The 21,183-nt window shown below is 40.6% G+C and overlaps 1 protein-coding gene across 3 annotated transcripts in view; it reads right to left on the reverse strand.

Moving 5' to 3' along the window:
* Window positions 1–19,177, reverse strand: part of RNASEH2B (ribonuclease H2 subunit B) — a 39,200-nt gene extending 20,023 nt beyond the window's left edge. Inside the window, exons 1-4 of one of the 3 annotated variants that reach the window (XM_051780224.1) lie at window positions 19,007–19,167; window positions 6,720–6,791; window positions 3,722–3,829; window positions 1,561–1,637 (exon numbers count right to left, since the gene is read on the reverse strand). In XM_051780224.1, the coding sequence (XP_051636184.1) occupies window positions 1,561–1,637; window positions 3,722–3,829; window positions 6,720–6,791; window positions 19,007–19,052 (303 nt within the window). In that variant the 5' untranslated portion in view covers window positions 19,053–19,167. Of the gene's footprint in view, window positions 1–1,560; window positions 1,638–3,721; window positions 3,830–6,719; window positions 6,792–19,006 lie in introns of all 3 variants that reach the window. The other 2 variants (XM_051780223.1, XM_051780225.1) reach the window with 2 other exon arrangements.
* Between the last annotated feature and the right edge of the window lie 2,006 nt (window positions 19,178–21,183).

Raw genomic sequence — 21,183 nt, forward strand, 5'->3', positions numbered from 1 at the left:
ATTCAGAAACTGATTACAAAGAGAGCTATAAATATTTAGTTTAAACCAGTAAATACCTGCAAAATGCTGAACTCTTCAAATACTGGATTTAAAAGACCAAATTTAAAACAACATGGGGAGAAACTAATGTGAAGTACAGTGGGATTTTTTGGAAGATGACATAAGACACAGTAGTCAGTGTGTGCCAATAGTGTTTTAGACCAAAACCTGTTGGATTAAACCCAGTGTCATAACTTCCATTGAAATTTTGCTTTTCCTCCCATAAAGATAAATCTCAAAGGAGCAGGGCAGCTCCTGGAACACAGTATTAACCTTTCACCTCTGCAAAGTCAATTCCAGTTTGGCCAGAGTAGAGATATAAAGTGATTTTGGCACAACTTAAATAGCCCCACACATGACAGAACCATCAAACAAATTTTGCCATTGCCAAGCAATGTATAATCATTCAGCATGGTTTGGCACAACTGGCAGCCTCCCCTTTGGAAAGATCCTTTAGCGCATCAGTACAAAGACTGTGAGCATCTCATCCTTAGAGAGTGCATGGTCTCAGGAGCCAAGGCTGAAGTCATTATACTGCTCAGCATGAAAAAAACCCACTTGGGTATATTGCTTTCATTATTAATTAATTCTCTTGCTAGACGGTCAGAGGCTTAAGAAAAGTAACCAACTATTGTCAAATCACAATAAAACCAAGTAAAAAATCCCACACAAACACACAAAAAGCAAACCCAGAAAGTATTTAAGAGGTTTTTTTCTCCTTAAAAAGGAAAAGGTGAAATAACAGTGGCAAAAAGAAGGTTATGAGACACAGGAATAAAGCTGCAATAAACTCTTTCCTATAGATAACAAACAAAGAAGGATCAACATTTCCATCTTATTTTGTGCCCTTTTTTCCACAGGCAGTTTAGAAGAAATAGATCAGTAAGTTTGCCTATGCCTTTTGATATATTTTAGAAACTTAAGTGAGGTTTTGCCACACCCATGATAAACCAATGAAGCCATTTATTAGTTGCCCAACTTTTGGATACTTGATCATCCCACTGCTGTTCTGTGATATAACATCTCTACAAATATTGCTTCTAAAAAGGTAATGTTTCCTTTCAAGTTCAAACTTCAAAGAGAAACAGTCTTCCTTCCTCCTCTATAGCATCTAAATTTTTCTTTCATTTTACCTTCTTTCCCAGAATGACCAATCTACTGATGCCTCAGAAAGGGCACTAGTTTGTTTTACTCTGATGACATCTCATAATTTTAAATTCAATAGTGCTAGGACAGGCTCTCACAAAAGGACAATAGAGAGTCTCTGCTTCTCTTAAAAAAGGAGGTGATCAGAGCTTGTCGAGATTGCAAGCTGACTCTTGGAACATAATTTACTGACCAAAAAACTTGATGCAAACAAAAATACTTCTAGTTATTAAGATAACTCTGTTTTAAATGCAAACTAAATTTCCATTATTATGGAAACCACTCTTTGTAAAATTAACATAACTTCTGCAGAAATGAAGTCAGAAATGATGTTTTCTCTTGAGAATTCCAGTCAAAAAAATAAAGTAGGCTTACCTCCTTGTCTGCCTTTATGAGGTAGTAAAGTATCAGAAATAAGGGGTCCATTGGTGTAACAAACAGCAAGCGCCCATCTAGGTGACAGACATGTAAAAGTAAGCTTAGTACCAAGGGGCCCAATATATTGACCTTTTCAGGTTTTAGGATGTTTTTTATGAGTGTTAAGAGAATTTTTTTTCAGTAATTATCTCAATATTTCAATAAAATGGACAGGAAAATTCTATTTGTAATTTTATATTAAAAATACAGAGACAGCTCAATTCTCAACCCTGACAAACCAAAGCACAAGCTCCACTTCAGGTCTTCTGGCTCTGAGTTTGGCCGCCTTCTGAACCATATTAAAAACAGCAAAATTGAAACTGCCCTCTATTGGCAGATTTCGGGGTAACAGAAACTTGACTTGGGATACCGGACAGATTCAACATACTCCACCTCAAACACTGGGCAAGACAACGCTGTGCTGGCAGAAGAGATAAACAAGACAATAAAGAATTTCAAGAGCTAGTTAAGCTAGAGCTGTCTCATCTGTAAGGGAAGACTCTGCATGCAGTCTCCTAATAGAACAAAATAAACTTAAAGAGATCAGAAAATATGGCTCAGTATGTTGCATTCAAAGTTACACACAAAGGAAGAACTTGGTCTCCCACTGAAGTAGACACCTCTGCCCATCTGGAGTTCATTGCAGGACAATGGCTTAGTCAGGCTTTTTGTGTAATTGCAGATCATTGGAAACAATGGAACATCAAGGAAATTCACTAATGAGACTCAATAATTGATGACAATTTGACATTAATTAACGAACCAAAAGTAAAAAATGTAATCTTTTTGTTTTAAATCACATGATTAAGATAATTAAAGAAAAGGAAATCCTACTATGATGGCCCTAAAAATAACGAAAGATCATGTGGGAAGAACATGGTTTGGACAAAGCTGATCTCCAATCCAACATCTGTATTACTAACATGATGTGCTGTGTGAGGCAAAGCAAGCATCAGGACTATTTACAAACATGAAAGCTTTGACAATAAAACTGGAAGGGAAAAAAACCCATTAGCCACTTTCTCAAAGCCTCCATTTAAATGTTTTCCACTGAACCTCCAGAAAGAGCTATTTTTGTTTGTTCTAAAATGCTCAAACTCACTAGAAATGTATAAAGATTTCTACCCTTCTCTGCAGATAACAAGATGATTTGCTTTAACTGCAAAGACACAGCTTTTTCATGTTAGATTCAGAATGGTCAGGCAGGACCTGCCCCTCCTAAACCCATGTTGGCTGGGTCTGATCCCCTGTCCTGACCGTTTCAGAGATGCAGCAGCTCTAACATTCAAGAACAATTTTTCCCCTCTTATCTTTTAAAGAAAACTGAGGCCATGATTCCTTAAAGCAACTCTTTCCCAAGGGCCAAAATAAAGTTTAGAAAGGGAGAGGGAGAAAACAATGTGGACATAATTGGGAGCAGGGAGCAGACCTGGTCTGCTGGCTCACCTCCAAGATGGAGCAAGGAAAAGCTCACAGACATACTACTTGCATTGCTTTATGTGCCTGCAGAGGATGTTTAAAAGTTAGCACACACTTTGGGATATTACCATTAAAGAAGGCATATGTCTGGTGTGGTTGCTTTTATTTATTACTATAAATGGTCTTTTTTCTAATTAAAAGGAACAAAATAAATATACCTTACTCTCCTGAATTAATACTCATTGGTCTGTGGCCATGTTGACAGAGGAACACTACTATAATGACATCCTTACTGAAAAATGATCATGAAAGTTGTCAAAAGTCATTAGGTAAGTTTCCTTCTCTTTTTCAGAAAGGTGTGTAGGATCAGAGAATGTTCAGGATGGTAAAGAAATGCTCACTTCAGACAAAACACTGAAACAGCAACTTCAGACAGCAGGTCTATCCTGAGATCCCAGCACCCACACAGGGGACTACAGAGGTAATTAAAAGAAAGCAAGACAATACATTCCAACGCTTGGACAAAGCCCCCAGACCTGGTTAAATCCATATGGCAAATGAGTCTATCAGAAGGTGGGGATATGATGTAGTATGCCTCAAACAACTCGCAAAACCACCTGTAAATTTACTAGAAGAGAGAGGGAAGGTCTATGTACAAACATTAGTTAAAGTTGGGGGAAGGATACATTATGCAACTCACCTTGTTGAACAGTCTGACCTATAAACCAGGAACGACGTTCCTCTTGAAAAGCTTTTACTTCAAACAGCTGCTGAGCACCACTATTGAATAAGTAAAGGGTTGCTTCCCCTGTTGAAAAGAAATCTGGTTTGTGTTTGTAAGCTTTCATAAAAATCAAAAGAATACCCAATATGTCTGAAGAATGTGCCTTATATACATAGAGACACACAAACATACACACATTCTACATAAATTCTCTACAAAGAAAGCTCAGACAAAAAACACTATTATATACAGATGTTCATTTACCAGCTCTATAAATGAAATTGAATTTGAATCAATAAATAAGATGTGTGAATAGTTCATCTTACAACACAAAGCCTTTGATCCAAACCCAAATCAAAATCACTCAAGAAATCAGCTTTTTTTCTGTATTGAAGGGGGAAGGTGGAAAACAAAAAAATTCCCTCTCCTTCCATTATATCTGTCTTCAAGATATCAGACTCTGGGTTAGGGGAACAAAAGTGGGGGTTTTTGTGCATCAAAATGAATTGTGATGACTCAGTATGGGTAGACATATCAAGGGAATAAGGAAGCTAGAAGAAGTTGCTTTGAAGGGCTCATCAGAATCTTGATAGCTTGGAAAGGAAAAGGTAAGCTGTATTTTAAGTCATCCCATAGGGCAGATCTGCCATTTCACATTAGTTTTGGGTTACTATGAAAAGGCGACAAATAGGCAGCAAAAAGGATTGGCATTTACCTTATCTAAAATGGGAAAATACCAGAACTGAAATGTGGGCCACTGAAATGTGGTCAGCGAGTCCATTGGCCAGACTGGTCCTGTCTTGTTTATCAGTCCATCTTCAAGAAACAAGAGCAACTGCAACGCAGCTGTTCTGCCCAAAACACGTAAACTGCAAAGCTGCACTGACTTGCAGATTATGGGCTGGCTCAGAAAAGTCTCAGTGTAAGCCCTCTAAGCTGACATCAGCACTGCTCTTCTCAGTCTGCAGACATCCCCAGGTGTGCAGGGAGGTCAGCTAAAATAGGCAGACACATCACTTCCCAAAAATTACTGATAATGCATTTTTCCCCCCCTTTATCCAAAAGGCTGACCAAATGTTTAACCTCACTTAAGGATATAATTTCAGTTCTCCGATAATTTTTCTTTTGTGGAGGGGAGGAGAGAGGCAAAGAGTAGATATAAGGCGGAGTAGAGGTTTCAATCATTACCATGTGCACTCTCAACAAGGGTCTACACCACAGTTTGATCAACATCAGACATCACACTACTCACAAAAGTGCTGACTGAACAACTTAAGACTCCTTCCAGTAAGTGCGCTAGCCAAATCCAGTGGTGAGCTACACAATCTTGGGAAAGGGACCCTTCTCACTGCCTAACTGCAGCTCCTTATTTTATGTCTTTACATTAAAAGGACAGTCACCACAGATTCCCAACAGTATTGTTAGACAGAAACTCTAAGGGATGGAGAGAAAACCCAGGCAGCTTTGTTCACACCTTTACAAACGTGTCCTGTGGTACTTCTGAAATGCTGCCTGAATCCTAGTTTATACTCTTTGTAAGGGATAGAAATTTTGTCTTTTTTACCTGTCTATATATAGGACCAAGCATACTTTTATTTAATAAAGTGGTTAGCATGAATTCTATAATGTGCTCAGTCCTTCAGTGCATATTTATGCAATATCTGGCATCAACAATTCATCTGTTAGACCCAAACATAAGGAAAATACATTAATAGTATGTTCTCAGTCCTTCCATTTTCAGACCATATATTTATAATAGGCTACATAACCGAAAGTTTATGTAGGTCTATAAATAAACTCCTGTAAATTCTAAAGGAACACACCCAGGCAATCATTGCACTTTAGGTTTTCCCCAGAAAACTTTTCCAAGATCTCTGATTCTACAAGGTAAACAGATCTCTTCTTACACACAGGAAAACAAATTAACATCTACACTTTTAAAAACATTAACAAATTATAAAGCCAATATGATACAGCAGGAAATAATAACACAGGATGAAAATAAATGTGGCTTTTTATTTCCACTGTAAATCTGAGCAATTGAAAAACAGGTAAGATGACGAGTGATTTCACATTCTGTACTATTATTTTTAATTATTTTCCCCTTTCAAGAACTAGTTACTACATTTACATTAAAATGTATCTGAAGACTTTAGTTACACACCTATACGAATGTAAATACATACAAATATAAGCACTGAATTTCAAAAAAACCCCAAAACTTAAATCTACAGAAAACAAATGAGCTTAAGCAAAGAAAAAAACCCCATCATGAAACATGTTTTTCAAACAAAATACGTTAACCCTAACAAAGGTTTACTGCAAGTTTTTGTTGCAGTACCTCATATTCCAAATATTAATTACTCACATAGTAATAAAAAAACCTTTGACAAAAAGAACAATCTGACCAGAAGAAAGTAACTGTGGAATGGTGGTGTCACTGTATTGCCTGTATGTGTTGGTCTTCCCAATGTATTTTGAATTCAAAGTGCCTCATCCTCGATTAAGGAGAAAACAGACATCATGACTTGGACCAGGTAAAGAAAATTAGATTTAAAAACTAACAGACTCAAAAAGCTTGGTAAGTATAACTGTACCACTTCTTCCAACTCTATTTATTTTATAGCATAAGATGAATGCTATCAAGCCTAAATTGGGATTGAAAAAAGTGCCCAGATTCAACACCCAACACTGTAAACTCCCCAAAACTAATGCACTTAAAAACAGAACTTAAAATACACACCTTTTTTGTGCTGCCAATATTCCTAATGAATAAACAGTTCAACCAATTAAAATTAGAAAAGAAATCCTAAATGTTTGCATAGCATTAACTATCTGGCATCACCAGCAGTATCTTTGGCACATAAGACTTGTATGATCATCGTTATTTCAGCTTTTTAAAATATGAACCTTTCGGTGGTGGAGCAAATCAACCAGAATATTAACTCGCTCATGTCACAATTCCAGAACTTGCCTGTGCTTGGATTGCGCAGCTTTGTAAACACGGGTTCACTGTCAGATGTCTTAGGGGGGTCAATAGCAGCCTCTGTAGGGGGAGAGGAAAAAGTTGTGAACTTGTAAATTGTGAAGTATTTCACATCTGCTTCTCCAAGACATTCAGAATGAATGGGATTGACACTTTTTGGAAACTCACATCTGCCTAAAAGTTACATGCCTGAGCCCAAATTCATCCTACTTGATCAACGCACCTAAATTATGATTCCAGACTTCCTGGCACTCTCTATCTGTCACAGGAAAGATACGCACCTGGGGATGATTTAGATTTTGAAAACCACTTCCCCCAAGAGAGCCTTCAGGCAAGAGAGCTCCTAAGTCTGACATCCCAGTTAAGTGAGATGAACTGATATGCTGCCCTGATTAGTCACAAAGAGAATGCTTTGGTAAGTTAGGCCAAGCACAATGTGAACATTAAAAAAGTGCAAAAGGTAAAATACTTATGGGAAGAAACGGTGATCCTTTAAAACTTTCAGGAAGTCAGATTATGCAGGAATTGTCTGACTAGTTGTTACTTCTGCAAAAAATAGGCATACTTGTTTATCTGTTACATATAAACTTGAAAAATAAAGAGTGCATTTAACTCCCTGCATGCGAAAAAAAGCTGAGAGAATACACCACCTCTGGTTTTAGCCTTGGACAGTTGTTCTCTTTTCTGTGTCTGAGGAAGAAGACACAAAGCAGAACCCCGAAAGTATAATTTCTCTGTGAAACTGAAAAAAAAGGAAACGGCTACCACAAGGACTCTGGTCCAAGTATGAAACAACATCTATAAGGATCTCCAGTTAATTATATTCTATCCAAGTTCTCTTTGTAGGGAAAAGCTAACTTATATTTATGAAAGCAACTTCCCACATCTCAGTGAAGATGACAGCATCATCATTCTTAGCTTGAACACTGCCAGTTCGTCCCAATTTCTTTCATATAGACATTCATCAGAGCAAGGAAAATTACTAAAACACTTCACATACATAATCAGTATCCAGAACCCAGAGAATGGATTGACAGGGATCAGGTTAAGGTTTGTGTTATGGTGCTGCTGGTGAAAGTGGGGAGGAGCAGTAGAGGCAGGCTGAATGGCTGTTCAAAGGAAGAGAACTGCCACGTTGTCCTTCCCGTTTCAGCAACATCCAGCAGGTTTGGGGAGAGGGAGCTAGTACAGTTATGTTCTATGGCAAACAGGGAAGTAGGAACAGTACAACCAAAAGTAGCTATCCCTCCACTCTGGCTAAAAGCCCCAACACACCTGAAAAGGGCAAGTGCACTTCTCACAGGTGCCTCAGTGGCAAAAAAAGCCCCAAATAACTCTCATCCTTCACATCCACTCCTGGTTATTCAGTTGTGTCACAAACAGAAGTTGCCCAGATAAAGACATAAGCAGGACACAAAAAGCAGCTGCATTTAGTGATTAAAGTGTTGGAGGATAATAGTTCCCAGAGTGGTTCAGAGAATTTACAGTCATTTTGTTTGCCTCAATTTTTAACTAAGTCTTCAGGTGGCTTGAAAAAGTGCTTCAAAAAGTTTCAATATAAGTTGAGGGATTTTAATGGAAAAAGTCCGTATTTGCTAACCAGACTTGCTTCACATGCTGATACATAAACACACGGTTGTCAAGCTACATTTGCCCTGGCAAAGGCGAACTTCAAATTTCTAGAACTGTGTATATTTCAATTCTTGACCGCAGTTTAACATTAGTGTATTTTTTGTTACTTTTGAAAACACTGAAGTGATTAATGATAGTGAAAGAAACACACTGCATGTGTTCACTTTGATGTGTTTCACATGAACATGTTAAAATATACACACTAAACGCGAGTTTCAAAATTTAAAACAAAAAGCAAAACAAAAAAACCCCAAAGGAACTTTCAGCGCTCACTTGCTCTGCTTTCTTCATGCAGATTTATGAACACTGGGAATGAGTCCAGCTGAGCCCTAAGCTGCATCTTGTATAATGTGAACAATTAAGTCAACAATCCTTCCTCATTTGCTGTTTTTTACGAAGTTCACATCTTTATTTTGTTGAGATGTTTGCTTCCTAACCTTCTAGTACCACACTGAATTTATCTATCTCTGCTAAGCCTGGGAGACACCTGTAGGTAGAGAACGCTCAGTGTAACAAACCCAAGGGATACTGTGTCCCTTCTCTTCCTCATCAATCCTCTGCCTTCCCAACCCAGACAACAGCCCTCCATCATCCAGGCCTGCCCCATACTATCCCAGGCTCAGCACCATCTGCTCTGCCTGGCCCTGCAGCTGCCTGGGCTCAATCAGAAGCTCTTCCCCACGTGAAGAGCAGCACAGCTCTGCCCATTTGGTTCTTTGGTCCTCCCCAAGCTCCAAGGGGTTCACCACTGCCCAGAGGACAGCAGGGAACAAACCCTAATAAAGAGTCCGAGTTGCAGGCTTCAGTCTCAGTATCTCATGCTGATAGGATCAGAGTATATTCTCCACACAGCTGCCACAGAGCATGGTACACCTGAAGGGACATGCACACAGGAAGAAGGGAAGGACTGGTCAAAGGCAAAAGAGGTTTCTGTGAGTTTCTTTAACCTTCAGTTTCCTCAAAATGTAGACAATATCCCACTCCATTTCCAGGGGCATCTGAAGTATATTTTTGTTCTAGATTGGCTTTACTATGTGTCAAGTTGGCAGATTAAAAAAAGAAGCAATTGGGAGAATGCCTGCTTGGAAAACTGAATGCAATATTAACATGGCCTTAAGGGCAAAGAAGGCCCTATTCATCTGAATTTAAACACTTCATGACTAGAAAAATGCTGAGCAAAGGATTTTTGACATTAGATGTCTAAATCTAACTTGTGTGTGTTCTGGCCTTCAGCCAGGAAAGGTAACTGGACTTCTTTAATGCCATTACATTTATCAGTCCTTGTATTTCAGCAAGGATCTCTTATATCTAATAAATACAGACTTCTTAAAAAGCAGTACTGTAGCCATTTTCTAGCAAAACTAAGAGTTAAGATAGGTCTTTCTTTTTTTTTTCTTTTTCAGTTTTAAGGTTCATGTCCAGATAAGAAATTATCATACAGAAAATAAGCAGACAAAAGGGACATTACAGGAAGACCTTTTTTGTTAAATCCTAAAGGAAAACATTAGATGATTGCCACTATGCTTATTACAACAGTTCCCATAGCTCAGCCCTGAGAAACATGTTCATCTACAAGAATAACTAGGGAGAAAGGTAAGATCTTTCAGATTGAACAGTAAACTCTTTACCAACAGTCCTGAAACTTACAGCTGCAGGTGACACACAGTCAGTACAGGTCAGCTTACTAATATGTGCCAGTACAGCACACTTTTCTTCTAGGACAACATACACTACAACAATATAAAAAACCGATAGAAGGATATGGAGGGGTTCAATTAATCCTGTCTCAAGGAGGCATCTCAATCACCAAATCACTCTTTAAACTGCCTGGGAAGACACATGACAGACACTTCCAGGAGGCAGCTGAACCCCACTAAAGCCTAATTCTATCTATATCATCCCCTGCAAGTGTATGCCTCTGCTACATGGAGCTTATAGACACCTCCAGCAATGCAGTATGAATCCAGTTCCACTACAGCTATACCAGAGAAGGGAGTTCTGAGGTAAGCACAATGCAGGACAATTAAATTCCAATACTGGGCCAGTAAGTATGTCTACTTTGCTGAAGTTACAGTCTACTGTTCATTCACAATTAACCAGATCATTCAAAGTCCATCTAAAAATGTGGGTGATGTACCTATCAGTTTGGAGTCTACAGACAGATCCTCAGAGTCCTGAAGCTGAGCTGAAGAGACTGTAGAAGCTTAAATGAAGCTTTCCATTAGAAAAAAGGAGAAAAGCCTATTGTATTTCATGGAGGTCAGACATACAACCAGGCAAATTCTATAAAATATATAAACAGAACAAAGTGAAAATGAACCAGCTGGCAAAGGATTTCTGCCAATAATCTCTTCCACAATGGAGAGATATGAGGCACTAATGAATCTGGCCATTAAAACCAAAAAAGTGTTAGCTGGTACAGCAACATGAATAAATTGAAAAGCAACATAAAACTCCCACTAGCATCTATGAAACTGTTATGGATGATGCAAAGCCTATTCATCTTTTAAAAAAAAATGCCTACAGAATACGATATATAACAAACTAATATCAAGTTATATGGAATTCCCATGCAAAAAGCTGCCAGCCAAGCAAGCAAAAAGGCTGTAAATATCTGTCAATTGCGTAAGAGGAAAAAACCCTCTGAGAGCACAAATTTCCCAACCACCATCACCCCGCAAAAAAAGAGGATTATTTAGGTCTGGAAACATAAAGTTAAGATTTCATTTAAAAACAGATATTAAACCATACGTCACCTACACCAGTCTTTTCCATTCCCTTCTTAACTTCTAACTATGCATGAAAGGTGTGTCAGATGGAGAAGTTATGATGGAGCCCATTAAACACACATTTTATGGAAGACTTTAAACTATGTAGCCTAAGGGTACAGATAGGTTAAAGCTAATAAACATTTTATTTGTGCTCTTTTTAGAATCTCAACCCTGAAGTAAGTGGCTTTAATTCAGTGCCTGTGTGCTTTGTCATGCAGCATGCTCTGAAAAAAGCCCAGCGAAAATTAATTAATAAATCCAGTACTTTGTATCACTCAAATTTTTGACAATTTTTGTAAGTTACAAGGTATATGTTACAACTATAAGCATAACATATGAATTAAGGTATGCATAGATTGAGGACACAGTTTCACGAAGGGCTTCAAACGACCAGAGATCATAGGCCATTGAAAAGCACTGTCCTGGGGTCCCCAACTCTGCTCCCTTCTTGTGCATCTCTGCTGCTTCTTTTTCTGCTGCTTCTTTCCACCAAAACTAGCAATCTTGTGGCCCCACAGCAAGTCAGCTTGATTCACTGATCCAGCTTTGAAATAACCAGTTACAATGAAGAAGTAATAATTTTCAACCAGGTCAGTAAGCTATTTTCATTCACCACACATGATCACCAGACCAAGGGACAGAACCCATGGCAGAAGCAGATGGCATAGAATATAACCTACTCCATTTGTGACACTTGGTGTCTTTGGCCAGTGTATGCTAATTAGAAAACAAGACTGTATGTGACTTTACAGCGGTGAGAAGGCAGATGAGCCACAAGACCACACTTCTGCTTCCTTGGCTCACAATACTCCCAGAGGAGTATCGAACAGCACACAGCTCAGAGTTCACCTCTGTTCACCTCTGCAAACAGCCTATTTTGCACGTGCTTACATAGGGGGTATGGCTTTGCACTTGAACACAATTGATTTTTGAAAAGATCTTCTTAGTTGTTACTCAGTTATGTAAACTTGCTGTTATCTCACCACCTTACTCCTTTCTTGACGATACATAGCAGTAGCTTCAGTAAGGGACTTTTGCCATGCCTGTTGTAAAAGACAGAATGGTTATCAGCTTGATAATTTATTACTTGGTGCCCTAAGGAAATAATGTTTAATGTGACATAATTTTCACCCCTTGAAGTCTTTCTAGCTCTCACTTCACCTGAAAATTCTACAATAAACACAATGATATCTAAAAATGGCACTGCTTTCTATGTTGAGCACAACTTCACACAGAAATGCTACTAGACAGTTTGAATACCTTTTGCTCCAGGACACAGCCATGCAATACAACTAAATTTTAAGACTTATGCCTGAGAGCATCTTTTGGCTTCCCCTTATGCTGGCACAGTTCATTTAGGCCAAAAAAAAAAACAAGTTCAAGGACTCACTGGCAGCAATGGACAGTATTAATTCATCTATTACTGAAGTTTAGATGCTTGGCAGAGCATGCAGATTTTCAGCTGAATAAAAGAGAGGTCAATCTTGAGAAGTTCAAGAACTGGTTATCACTTGAAAGGATAAAAACTACAGACTTCCCTTCTCAATATTTATAGGGTCAACACTGGTGCAGCTGTATTACTGGCTGAATCAGCCCTATTCTCATGTGCAGAGAGGCCTAAGTTGGCATAAGATGCTCTCTTACAAGCCAGATGGAAGAAAGCAGAAGTAGGAGATGGTGTTACACATTAAAACATCTCTTTTCAGTTATTTATTTGCTATGCTTCCTTCTGGCTCCCTACCTCACCAGTTATATCTGCTTTATTCACAGCTGAGCTCAGCATGCCTTTTAGGAGATGACATGTAAGAAACAGTGCAAATTACCTGCAGTCAAAAGGCTTTGTTCGGGAGATGAAATACCAATTTAGGGGGATGTTAAGTAAAATATGCCCAGAGAGTGCTAACTTCTAAAATAAGCATATCTGCACTCACCTTATTAAAAAGGTATATAAACATGTGTGCATATTTTATATAATCTTTCTGATGTTTTTACTCAGCTGTTTAAAAAAGGTACATATTTGCATATTGTAAACTTTATTTCTGAGTTCATTACCTAAATTATTCTGTAAGTATTAATGTTCAACTACCTAACAGCCCCGTAGTGTGATTTATTTTGTAGCAGATATATTGAATTGTTTTTTAAATACTAAATAAAAGCATGTATCAAAGTGCAAGGTGCAAGAATGGAAAAAAAGTTAATGCGAAACCTGTCTACTTCTGATTTTAAAGCAAACTACTTTCACACATTAAGTATTCCACAGCTTCTTTTGCTATGACATCTTCTCTCACTATGACCCAAAATTTTCAAGTCAAATGCTTCCTCTGTTATTGCACAAAGACAAAAGTTCCTTAGTCTCAATTGAAAGGACGGAGGATTAATTTAATGTGTGTTGATGCCCTATGGTTTGGCATCACAGTCCCATTTATTTCTGCCTCCATTTGACTTTTGGCATATATGAGATTTGTTCAGACAATTTGCCAAGTCTAATGTGAAACTGCTCCTTTTATTTTTGAATAAGTAATTCCTAAAAATAATAGGACTGTTAAATTTCCCTCCTCCCTTGCAACTCTTCCAGTTCTATTCATATGGCAATTCCCATAAAACAATAAAAAAGCTAATCAATTTACTGTTTAAGAACACAGCAGACTGAAAAAATGTGGTCAGCTAAACCTGCCTAGTTCAGAAAAATAAAAGTGGAAAATAATTTTCAGCATGCAGCTAACCACTACTTATTTTCCTAATACAAACACAGAAAAAAAATAAATAAGGCAGTCTTAACTTCAGGTGCAGAGTGGAACACCAGACTTAGAACACTGCCTTCAATTCCTCACCTCTTTGCTAAAACCAGTGAAGGATATAAATAGTTGCAGTTCTGACATAACATCTATCCATGAGGAAGCATACTGAAAAAGAGACTGTCCTTAACACCAATCTGTTAAGCAGCTAGCGTGATTTTGGTAAGATCGGTTTGAAGCCATTATGTAAGCATATCTGTTATACTGAGCCCAGATCAGATCTACGTCACATATGGTGACTTTACCACAGTATTTGAGGGTTTTCCAAAGCCCAGTCCTTAGATTTAGATAGCCCTACAGTTAGATGGGGTCTCAGCATTATTTCTCAGTCTAGAAAATAATTTCTAGTTTTTATGATTTTCAGAGAAAACACTAAAAAGGGTTGTTCCATAGACCTAGCTCAAAAGGCAAGTAGAAATTTCCTATATGCACATAAAAAACCCCCATAACCCTCATTGATTAGGGCAGTAGGATCTTTTTTAGAAAGTACATGGATACTCAGTAAATACAGACAGAATCTGCTCTACTAAAGCACATCTGAGCAACTTTCTACATGTGAGATGGCCAGGTTTTAATCTCCAAGAGCTATTTCTCTTCCCTTGTACCTGTTCAGTAGCTAGACCAACAACAGAAAGCCTGCACAGGAATTTTTACATTCTCAAGGGCAAAGGCGGGTTTGGATATATGGGTAATATAATAGCCCTGATTATCCAGCTACCACCAGAAATCCAGAAAAGCACAATCTGGAAACTTGGCCATCCACCAAAGAAGTCCATGTGGGTCCTTCAGGACTTGTTAGCACTTTGGTGTCTCTGTACCATGATTCCTCCAGAACTCCAGATTCAAGAGGTCTTCTTAACCATCGACATCAACTACTCTGCACAAAGCAAATTCAGATCTAGATTTCCAGCCAAGCTAATAAAATCTCCTGGAATGTGGAGCACAGCAACACCCAAACGGGTCTACACAGAGCCAGCTTGGTCTATCAGGACTTATTAGTTCAGACACTGCCTGAAAGCAGCTGCACAGAAAAGCTGATTCTGGAAATAGCAGAGATGTGTTAACATGGCACAGCACTTGAATTAATAAACTGTTAGTTCTGAGCCGAGTCTGTCCCAGGCTAAATCTGGTGCCTGTAAATCCACTCCATAGTTAATCTGCAACTGGAGAAACTGCCCAAAGAGTTTACTCTATTTCAAGCCTAACATGCACAGCTCTACCCCTACAAACAGGCCCAGGTTTCTGTCCTCATCACCTCCCTCCATATGACCAATCCCCGTATCTATCCTCTTCCTGTTTGTTCATCGTTTACTATCTTGAATATTCACATCCATTTCTCAACCTTCCTTTAAATGTCCACAATAAGGCTGCACAATGTATATCAGTGGCTTCCAGCCTTTCTGGAGTGATTAACACGGTTACCACCTTCTTCTCATCCTACCTTCTCAATCAGACTAACACTTCCTAACACTTCTCCCCTGACTTCTGGCTTCCCTCTTTGTCCTGCCTTTTGTGGTTTGATCCCTAACAAAGGAACCCTTATGCTTATAAAAACAAAAGAAAAATATGATTGTCCTGTCTCTATGGAAAAAAAAAAAAAGTATCAGCAGAAACATCTTGACAAGAGGTGTCACCAAGCCAAGGGCCGGCTACTACTTCTAAAGGTAAAATTTGCTATCTCATCTAGAAGTTGCTTAGCAGTCAGCCTAGATATGATCTGAGGCTCTCCTTTTCACTTCCTACTTGGACTTCTCTTGTGTGATTCTCTCATGCCAAACAGCCTGAGTGTCTTGCTGTGGCAAAGAACTGGTGAGGGCAAAGACTGTCATTAGCCTGTTGAAAAGAACAGTAAATGAGGAAAGACTGCCATAGGAAAGAATGAAGGTAGGCAAAGACTGAAATGGAGCACAGGGACACTGGCCTGCTGATGGAACATCAGCTCTGTCTTTCAGCTCAGTCAACTCTGCTTCTCCTCCCCACCTTCACCCAACTCCACAATCCATGCAAAGCAACTGCTGAGCATGTGGTTTGTAGCTCTGTCCCACCATGTATAGGCATGAGATGGACACTAATTATCAAAGTTTTACAGTACTGGAAATATGACAGAGTTAATCACTTGCTAGAGAAAGTTTGTCAGTCTGACCCTCCAGAACAGTTCAAGAGGGCTGAGATAACACATATCATTCGTAAAACAATAACTCTGACTGCATTTATTCCTCTAGCCAGAATCATGACTTTAACAAACAATATAGGCAGTTTTACCCGACAGAGAAGATTCCTTGCTTCTGTTTCCAGAACACCAAGATCAATATAAAAATTACAAAATCAGAAACAAAACTGAAATTTATCTCCTCAGTCATCATATATGCTCTGAACAGCACAGCAGCAATTTATTGTCTATGCAATATGTGTACAGATGTGTATTTATAACCTTCAATACTAAAACAAATAAACATAGTCTGCTCACTTCCTATGGCAATCAGGAAATTAAATCTCCCTGCTTTTTATCTGCCATGTTCCAGATACCTATCCCATGCTGTCAGTTGCTGAAGTCTAAATAAGAAGGTCTCTCCTTTGTCTTACATATGTTTTTCACAGCTAAGTGTTTCTACATGTCACACAAACAGTAAAACCACGGTCAGATGGATTCTCAGAACAACACGCTAACTAAGGAATCAGAGCAACACATGCACCGTCATTCAGAACTCCAGCTCCAGTTTCAGTTCCAGTTGTTTCACTTCCGTACTTCTTACAGACCTCAATCTTTTTTAGACTATGGTATCTAGTCTATTTATAGAACTAGTCACCATCTTCATCCATACAGGAACTTTTAAGATGTCACAATCAAAGCAAGATGAACAGCATATATCCAAGTGGAGATGTTATTAAGTTGTGTAGGATGGTATATATTATCAACCTTACATGATGCTGTTCTAGGACACAGACTACACAGGTGACTAGTTCAAACTAACTTAAGCACTTGAAACCCAGATCTTAGAAAGTATCTTTATTTCAAGAAAAGTTTTGGAGCTTCTTACACAGAATGAAATCATACCTCGCTCCTTCCTCCCACTATGCATAGGATAATGGCCGCAGACACAAGAACAGGCTATTTACAAGCAGAAGGTACTGGTGGATTAGTAACAAATGGCATTAAACTCACATCCAGAAACAGATCCTGGACTTATTTAAACCAGGTTTTATTATATATGTTAGGTAGCATAATGCCATGTGAGTATTATGAAGATTGTCACACAAAATGAATTTTACAGTCAAAGAAAAGGCATTTTCATTATAAATCCAACTGCATCCATCTTCATTCCTAAAAGTAATCAAGTCTTTCTACTACATGTTCTGCTAAATGACCAATGAAAAATTTCTGAGATAGATTCAACAAAGCAGTTAAGAAATGCAAAAGTTTGAAAAGTGATACATTAACTTTAAAAACCTCTTTTGGTTAAAACCAAACTAAACTCATTAAATATTTCATTTCAGCAGTCCTATTCATATGACTGGCAATTCTCATCAACTGTGGAGTTTTGAATTTATCAGCCACAGACTTTTTTTAAAAATCACTATGTGCTTTGAGGTTCAACTAAGGCTTAATAAACTTTCTTACAGGTCTGGAGTACTATATAAATTTTGTCAGAGCTGTGCTGGCATAATTGGTAATACAAACTGTCTGGCTTCATGAAAGTTACAAGCTCTGGCTCCAGTCCTGCAAACACTTACTGAAGAATTTAACTCACTGCACAGAACTGACTACTCATGCATAAGCTAAGCATATTTGTAAATATTTGCACAGTATGGACATCTGTTGGCACAGCCAGTCATCTGATAAAAGATTCAGCTTTAAATCCTAGTCTGCATAGAGTCAATATTAAAAAAAGGAATTCCTCACTTTATAAATTCTTTTCTTAGGCATCAAGTATGTCAGATACCAAAGGGTGGAACTGAAAAGTTAAAACCAGAGGAAGAGAGGAATCAGTGAAAGCATGACAATTGGTTCTGTTTCTCATTTAACTAGAGACTGGTTTCTCATGGATGCATGTCTCAAAATTGAGCTCCTGCCTTATTTTCAGCTTTTGCTGAACTAAGCTTTTCCTATACACTTCCTTCAGTGGTGTCATTGATAGCACTTCGCACACCATCACAGGCAAAGTTCATAGAATTATTCCAAAGCGCTCGTCCCTTTTATCATGTGTGGTTATTAACACTTGTAAGTTTTGGGTGGCCTAAGGAATAGCCACAGTACAAAGCTGGGCCACAGATAATTGTGGAAGTTGCATTTCCTTAGAAAACCAAACTAAGAAAGGTAATTATTATCTCCTTCCTCCAAGTGTCTTATAGTTTGAGCATACCCTGTTTCACTCATCTTCTTTAAAAGCAAAACAATTTCTGATCTGTGAGTTTAAAACCTGACACTAGGCAGAAATAATGTAAAGGAGCAAAGGTATCCTCCCATTAATTCAGCACTGCGTGAGAGAGACAAAACCTGCAGTGTTTAAGGCCTTGTATCTATTGCACCTGCGGAGCTGCCATGTAGAGAGCTCTGCTTCTTCAGCCTACAGAGCAAGAGCTGAGATCTCACTCTAGCTTAGCATTTAAGTTTCTTTTACAGCTGTGGCTTAGGTTTCCTTCAAAAAAATGCAGGAATGGACTAAGGGGATGGAGGCAAGGTGGGCTGTCAGCTCTAGGGAGGGGACAGCGAGGCTCCACCAGGGACCTCGTTGACAAAGAGGTCTCTCCTAAAACTCTGTTCCCAGGGCTCACACACAACGCTGTTTGGCATCCGGGAGCGACCGGGCCTTCTGAAAACCCTAATGACACACACAAATTAAACAGGGTCCCTGGGGAGGAGAGGGCGGGTGCTCTGCGGGGCCTGGTGTCAAAGCTGTGTGAAGCCGCACCCGGACCGGGGCTGGCCGCACGCAGCAGCCCGGAGACCCGCCCCAGCGCTCGGCCACGGGCACCCGCCTCCTGCCCGAGCGACGGCACCGCCCCGGCCGGCGGGCGGGGGGCGAGACCGGCGCTGCGGCAGAGCCTGTCCCACCTCGGAGTGAAGCCGCTGGGTTACCTGGTGCAATGAGCACCCACTGCCCGGAGTGCTCTGCGCCCTGCATGCTCCGTGCGCCCCGCGCTCCCGCCGGAACATGGCGGGCGGGGCGGGGCGGGCGCGGGAAAGGGGCGGGCGGCAGCACCGCACTGGGATGGCCGGGGCTGCGCTGCCGCTTCGCCGTTTCCTCTTCCCCCGCCAGACAGAGGGAATTGGTATAAACCAGGGCGGGCGGGACCGCGGGCAGCAGAGCCGGTCCTTTGCCCCGCCCCGCCAGCGGGGCTGACGGGCGGGGGCGTGGGAGACAGGCGGGTGTGACATCCCACCCTGAAGGGAAGGGGTGGAGCCGGGTTTCGTAAGTGGTTGTGGTGGAAAGGAACGATAGGGGTCGGAGTGTCCGCAAACGATCAGAAAGTTTTATTAGTAAATTAAACACTTGGCATGAAAATTGTTGTGTTAGTCGCTGACCTGGTATATAAGCACACGGCAATGGGTTTTGGATAAAGGGGTAGGATGTAAGGGAGAGAGGGAGAAAGGAAGAGATTAATTGAAGAGGAGGAGAGAGAAAGAAAGAGGGAAAAAGAGATCACCAGTCCTTTTACCAGCGTCGATCCATCTGATGAGATGTCAGTCCTGATTACGGCGCTGATGGGATGCCCAGGGTCCTGAGGGGTGCCACCCGGGCTTGATGGGGGGGTACATTTTTATGAATAGGTTTCCCCACCCTGAAGATAGGTTTCTCGCTTTCTATGTAAATCAGTTATCATGTGCACTCTATTCTTTCAGGCCTTTCTGGGAAGGGTTTGGAGGGCTTCAGGGGTCTTGGGTGGTCTTGATCCTCCTGTACAGTCCATGCCCACTTCTTGGCCTCATTCCTGTACTTGCACTTACTGTGTTGTGCTTATCTCCAGGAACTAGAACAAGGGTGTTTGTCCCAGAAAAGTGCTGCCCTACCTCCATATGGCCCCCTTCTCCAGCAGCATCTTGGTTTTCTCACAGCGTGTTAGTACCAACATGTGTTAGTACCTGTTGTCTCCACAGCTATCCAGCTCTTGGTGTTTGAGACGTACACATTAGCCCCTTATCTTCTGGGATTCTAGAGCAGGAAGGCAGCACCATGGAACCCGGCTCAGCCTCCCTGTCCCCACCGGCGCACTCTTGGCCCAGGAATGGACAGGCAGCAGGGCTGCTTCCTTGTACAGACCTTTACCCTCACACCCTGAGGACTGGGAGGAAGGGCTTTCTTGCAGCCCTGTCCTTTCGCGGGATGGGTGGGAGGTGGCTGTGTTGCAGCAGTCCTTGTCAGACATTCAGGCAGCTATCGCTGAGCAGTGGCTGCCACCTCCCTGTCACTGCCAACCCCTCTGCTGAAAGCTTTGTCTTGATGGGGCCCAGCTCTTTATGCGGTGTGATGAGTCTGGACCTAAAGGCAGAAATTTCCATTAGTACAAGAGAGACATGGATCTCCTGGAGGAGGTCCAGTGGAGGGCAACAAAGATGATTAAGGGACTGAAGCATCTCTCTTATGAGGAAAGGCTGAGGGAACTGGGCCTGTTTGGCCTCAAGTAGAGATGACTGAGTGGGGACCTCATCAATGTGTACAAGCATCTGAAGGGAGGATGTCAAGAAAATGGAGCCAGGCTCTTCTCAGTGGTGCCAACTACTAGGACATGAGGCAACGGGCAGAAACTCATGCACAGGAAATTCCACCAGAACATGAGAAAGAGCTTTACTATACATATGAACATGCACTGGGAGAGATTTCCCAGGGAGGTTGTGGAGTCTCCCTTACTGGGGATATTCAAGAGCTGCCTGGATGCAATCCTGTGCAATGTGTTCTAGGATGACCTTGCTGAAGCAGGGAGGTTGGACCAGATGACCCACTGTGGTCCCTTCCAACTGGACCCATTGTGTGATTCTGTGACTCTGAAATGCAGAGCCACAGGGGTGATGAATAGATTTGAACATATGAGATGAGCAAGGACCAATAGCTGATCCTGTTCAGCCTGGAGAAGAGAAAGCTTTGGTGGGGGGTGGGAGGATCTTAATCCCTATACCTAAATACCTCATGAGTGGAGTGAAGAGCATGGAGCCAGGCCCTTTTCAACAGGACCAGCTGACAGGGCTTGACTCAAAGGGCACAAACTGAAATGCAAGAAACTCCATTTAATCATAAGACAATATGCCTTTAGTGTGCA

Source organism: Manacus candei, unplaced genomic scaffold (assembly GCF_025592945.1).
Source record: "Manacus candei isolate 608988 ecotype Guabito, Panama unplaced genomic scaffold, ASM2559294v1 h1tg000014l, whole genome shotgun sequence".
NCBI lineage: Eukaryota > Metazoa > Chordata > Aves > Passeriformes > Pipridae > Manacus > Manacus candei.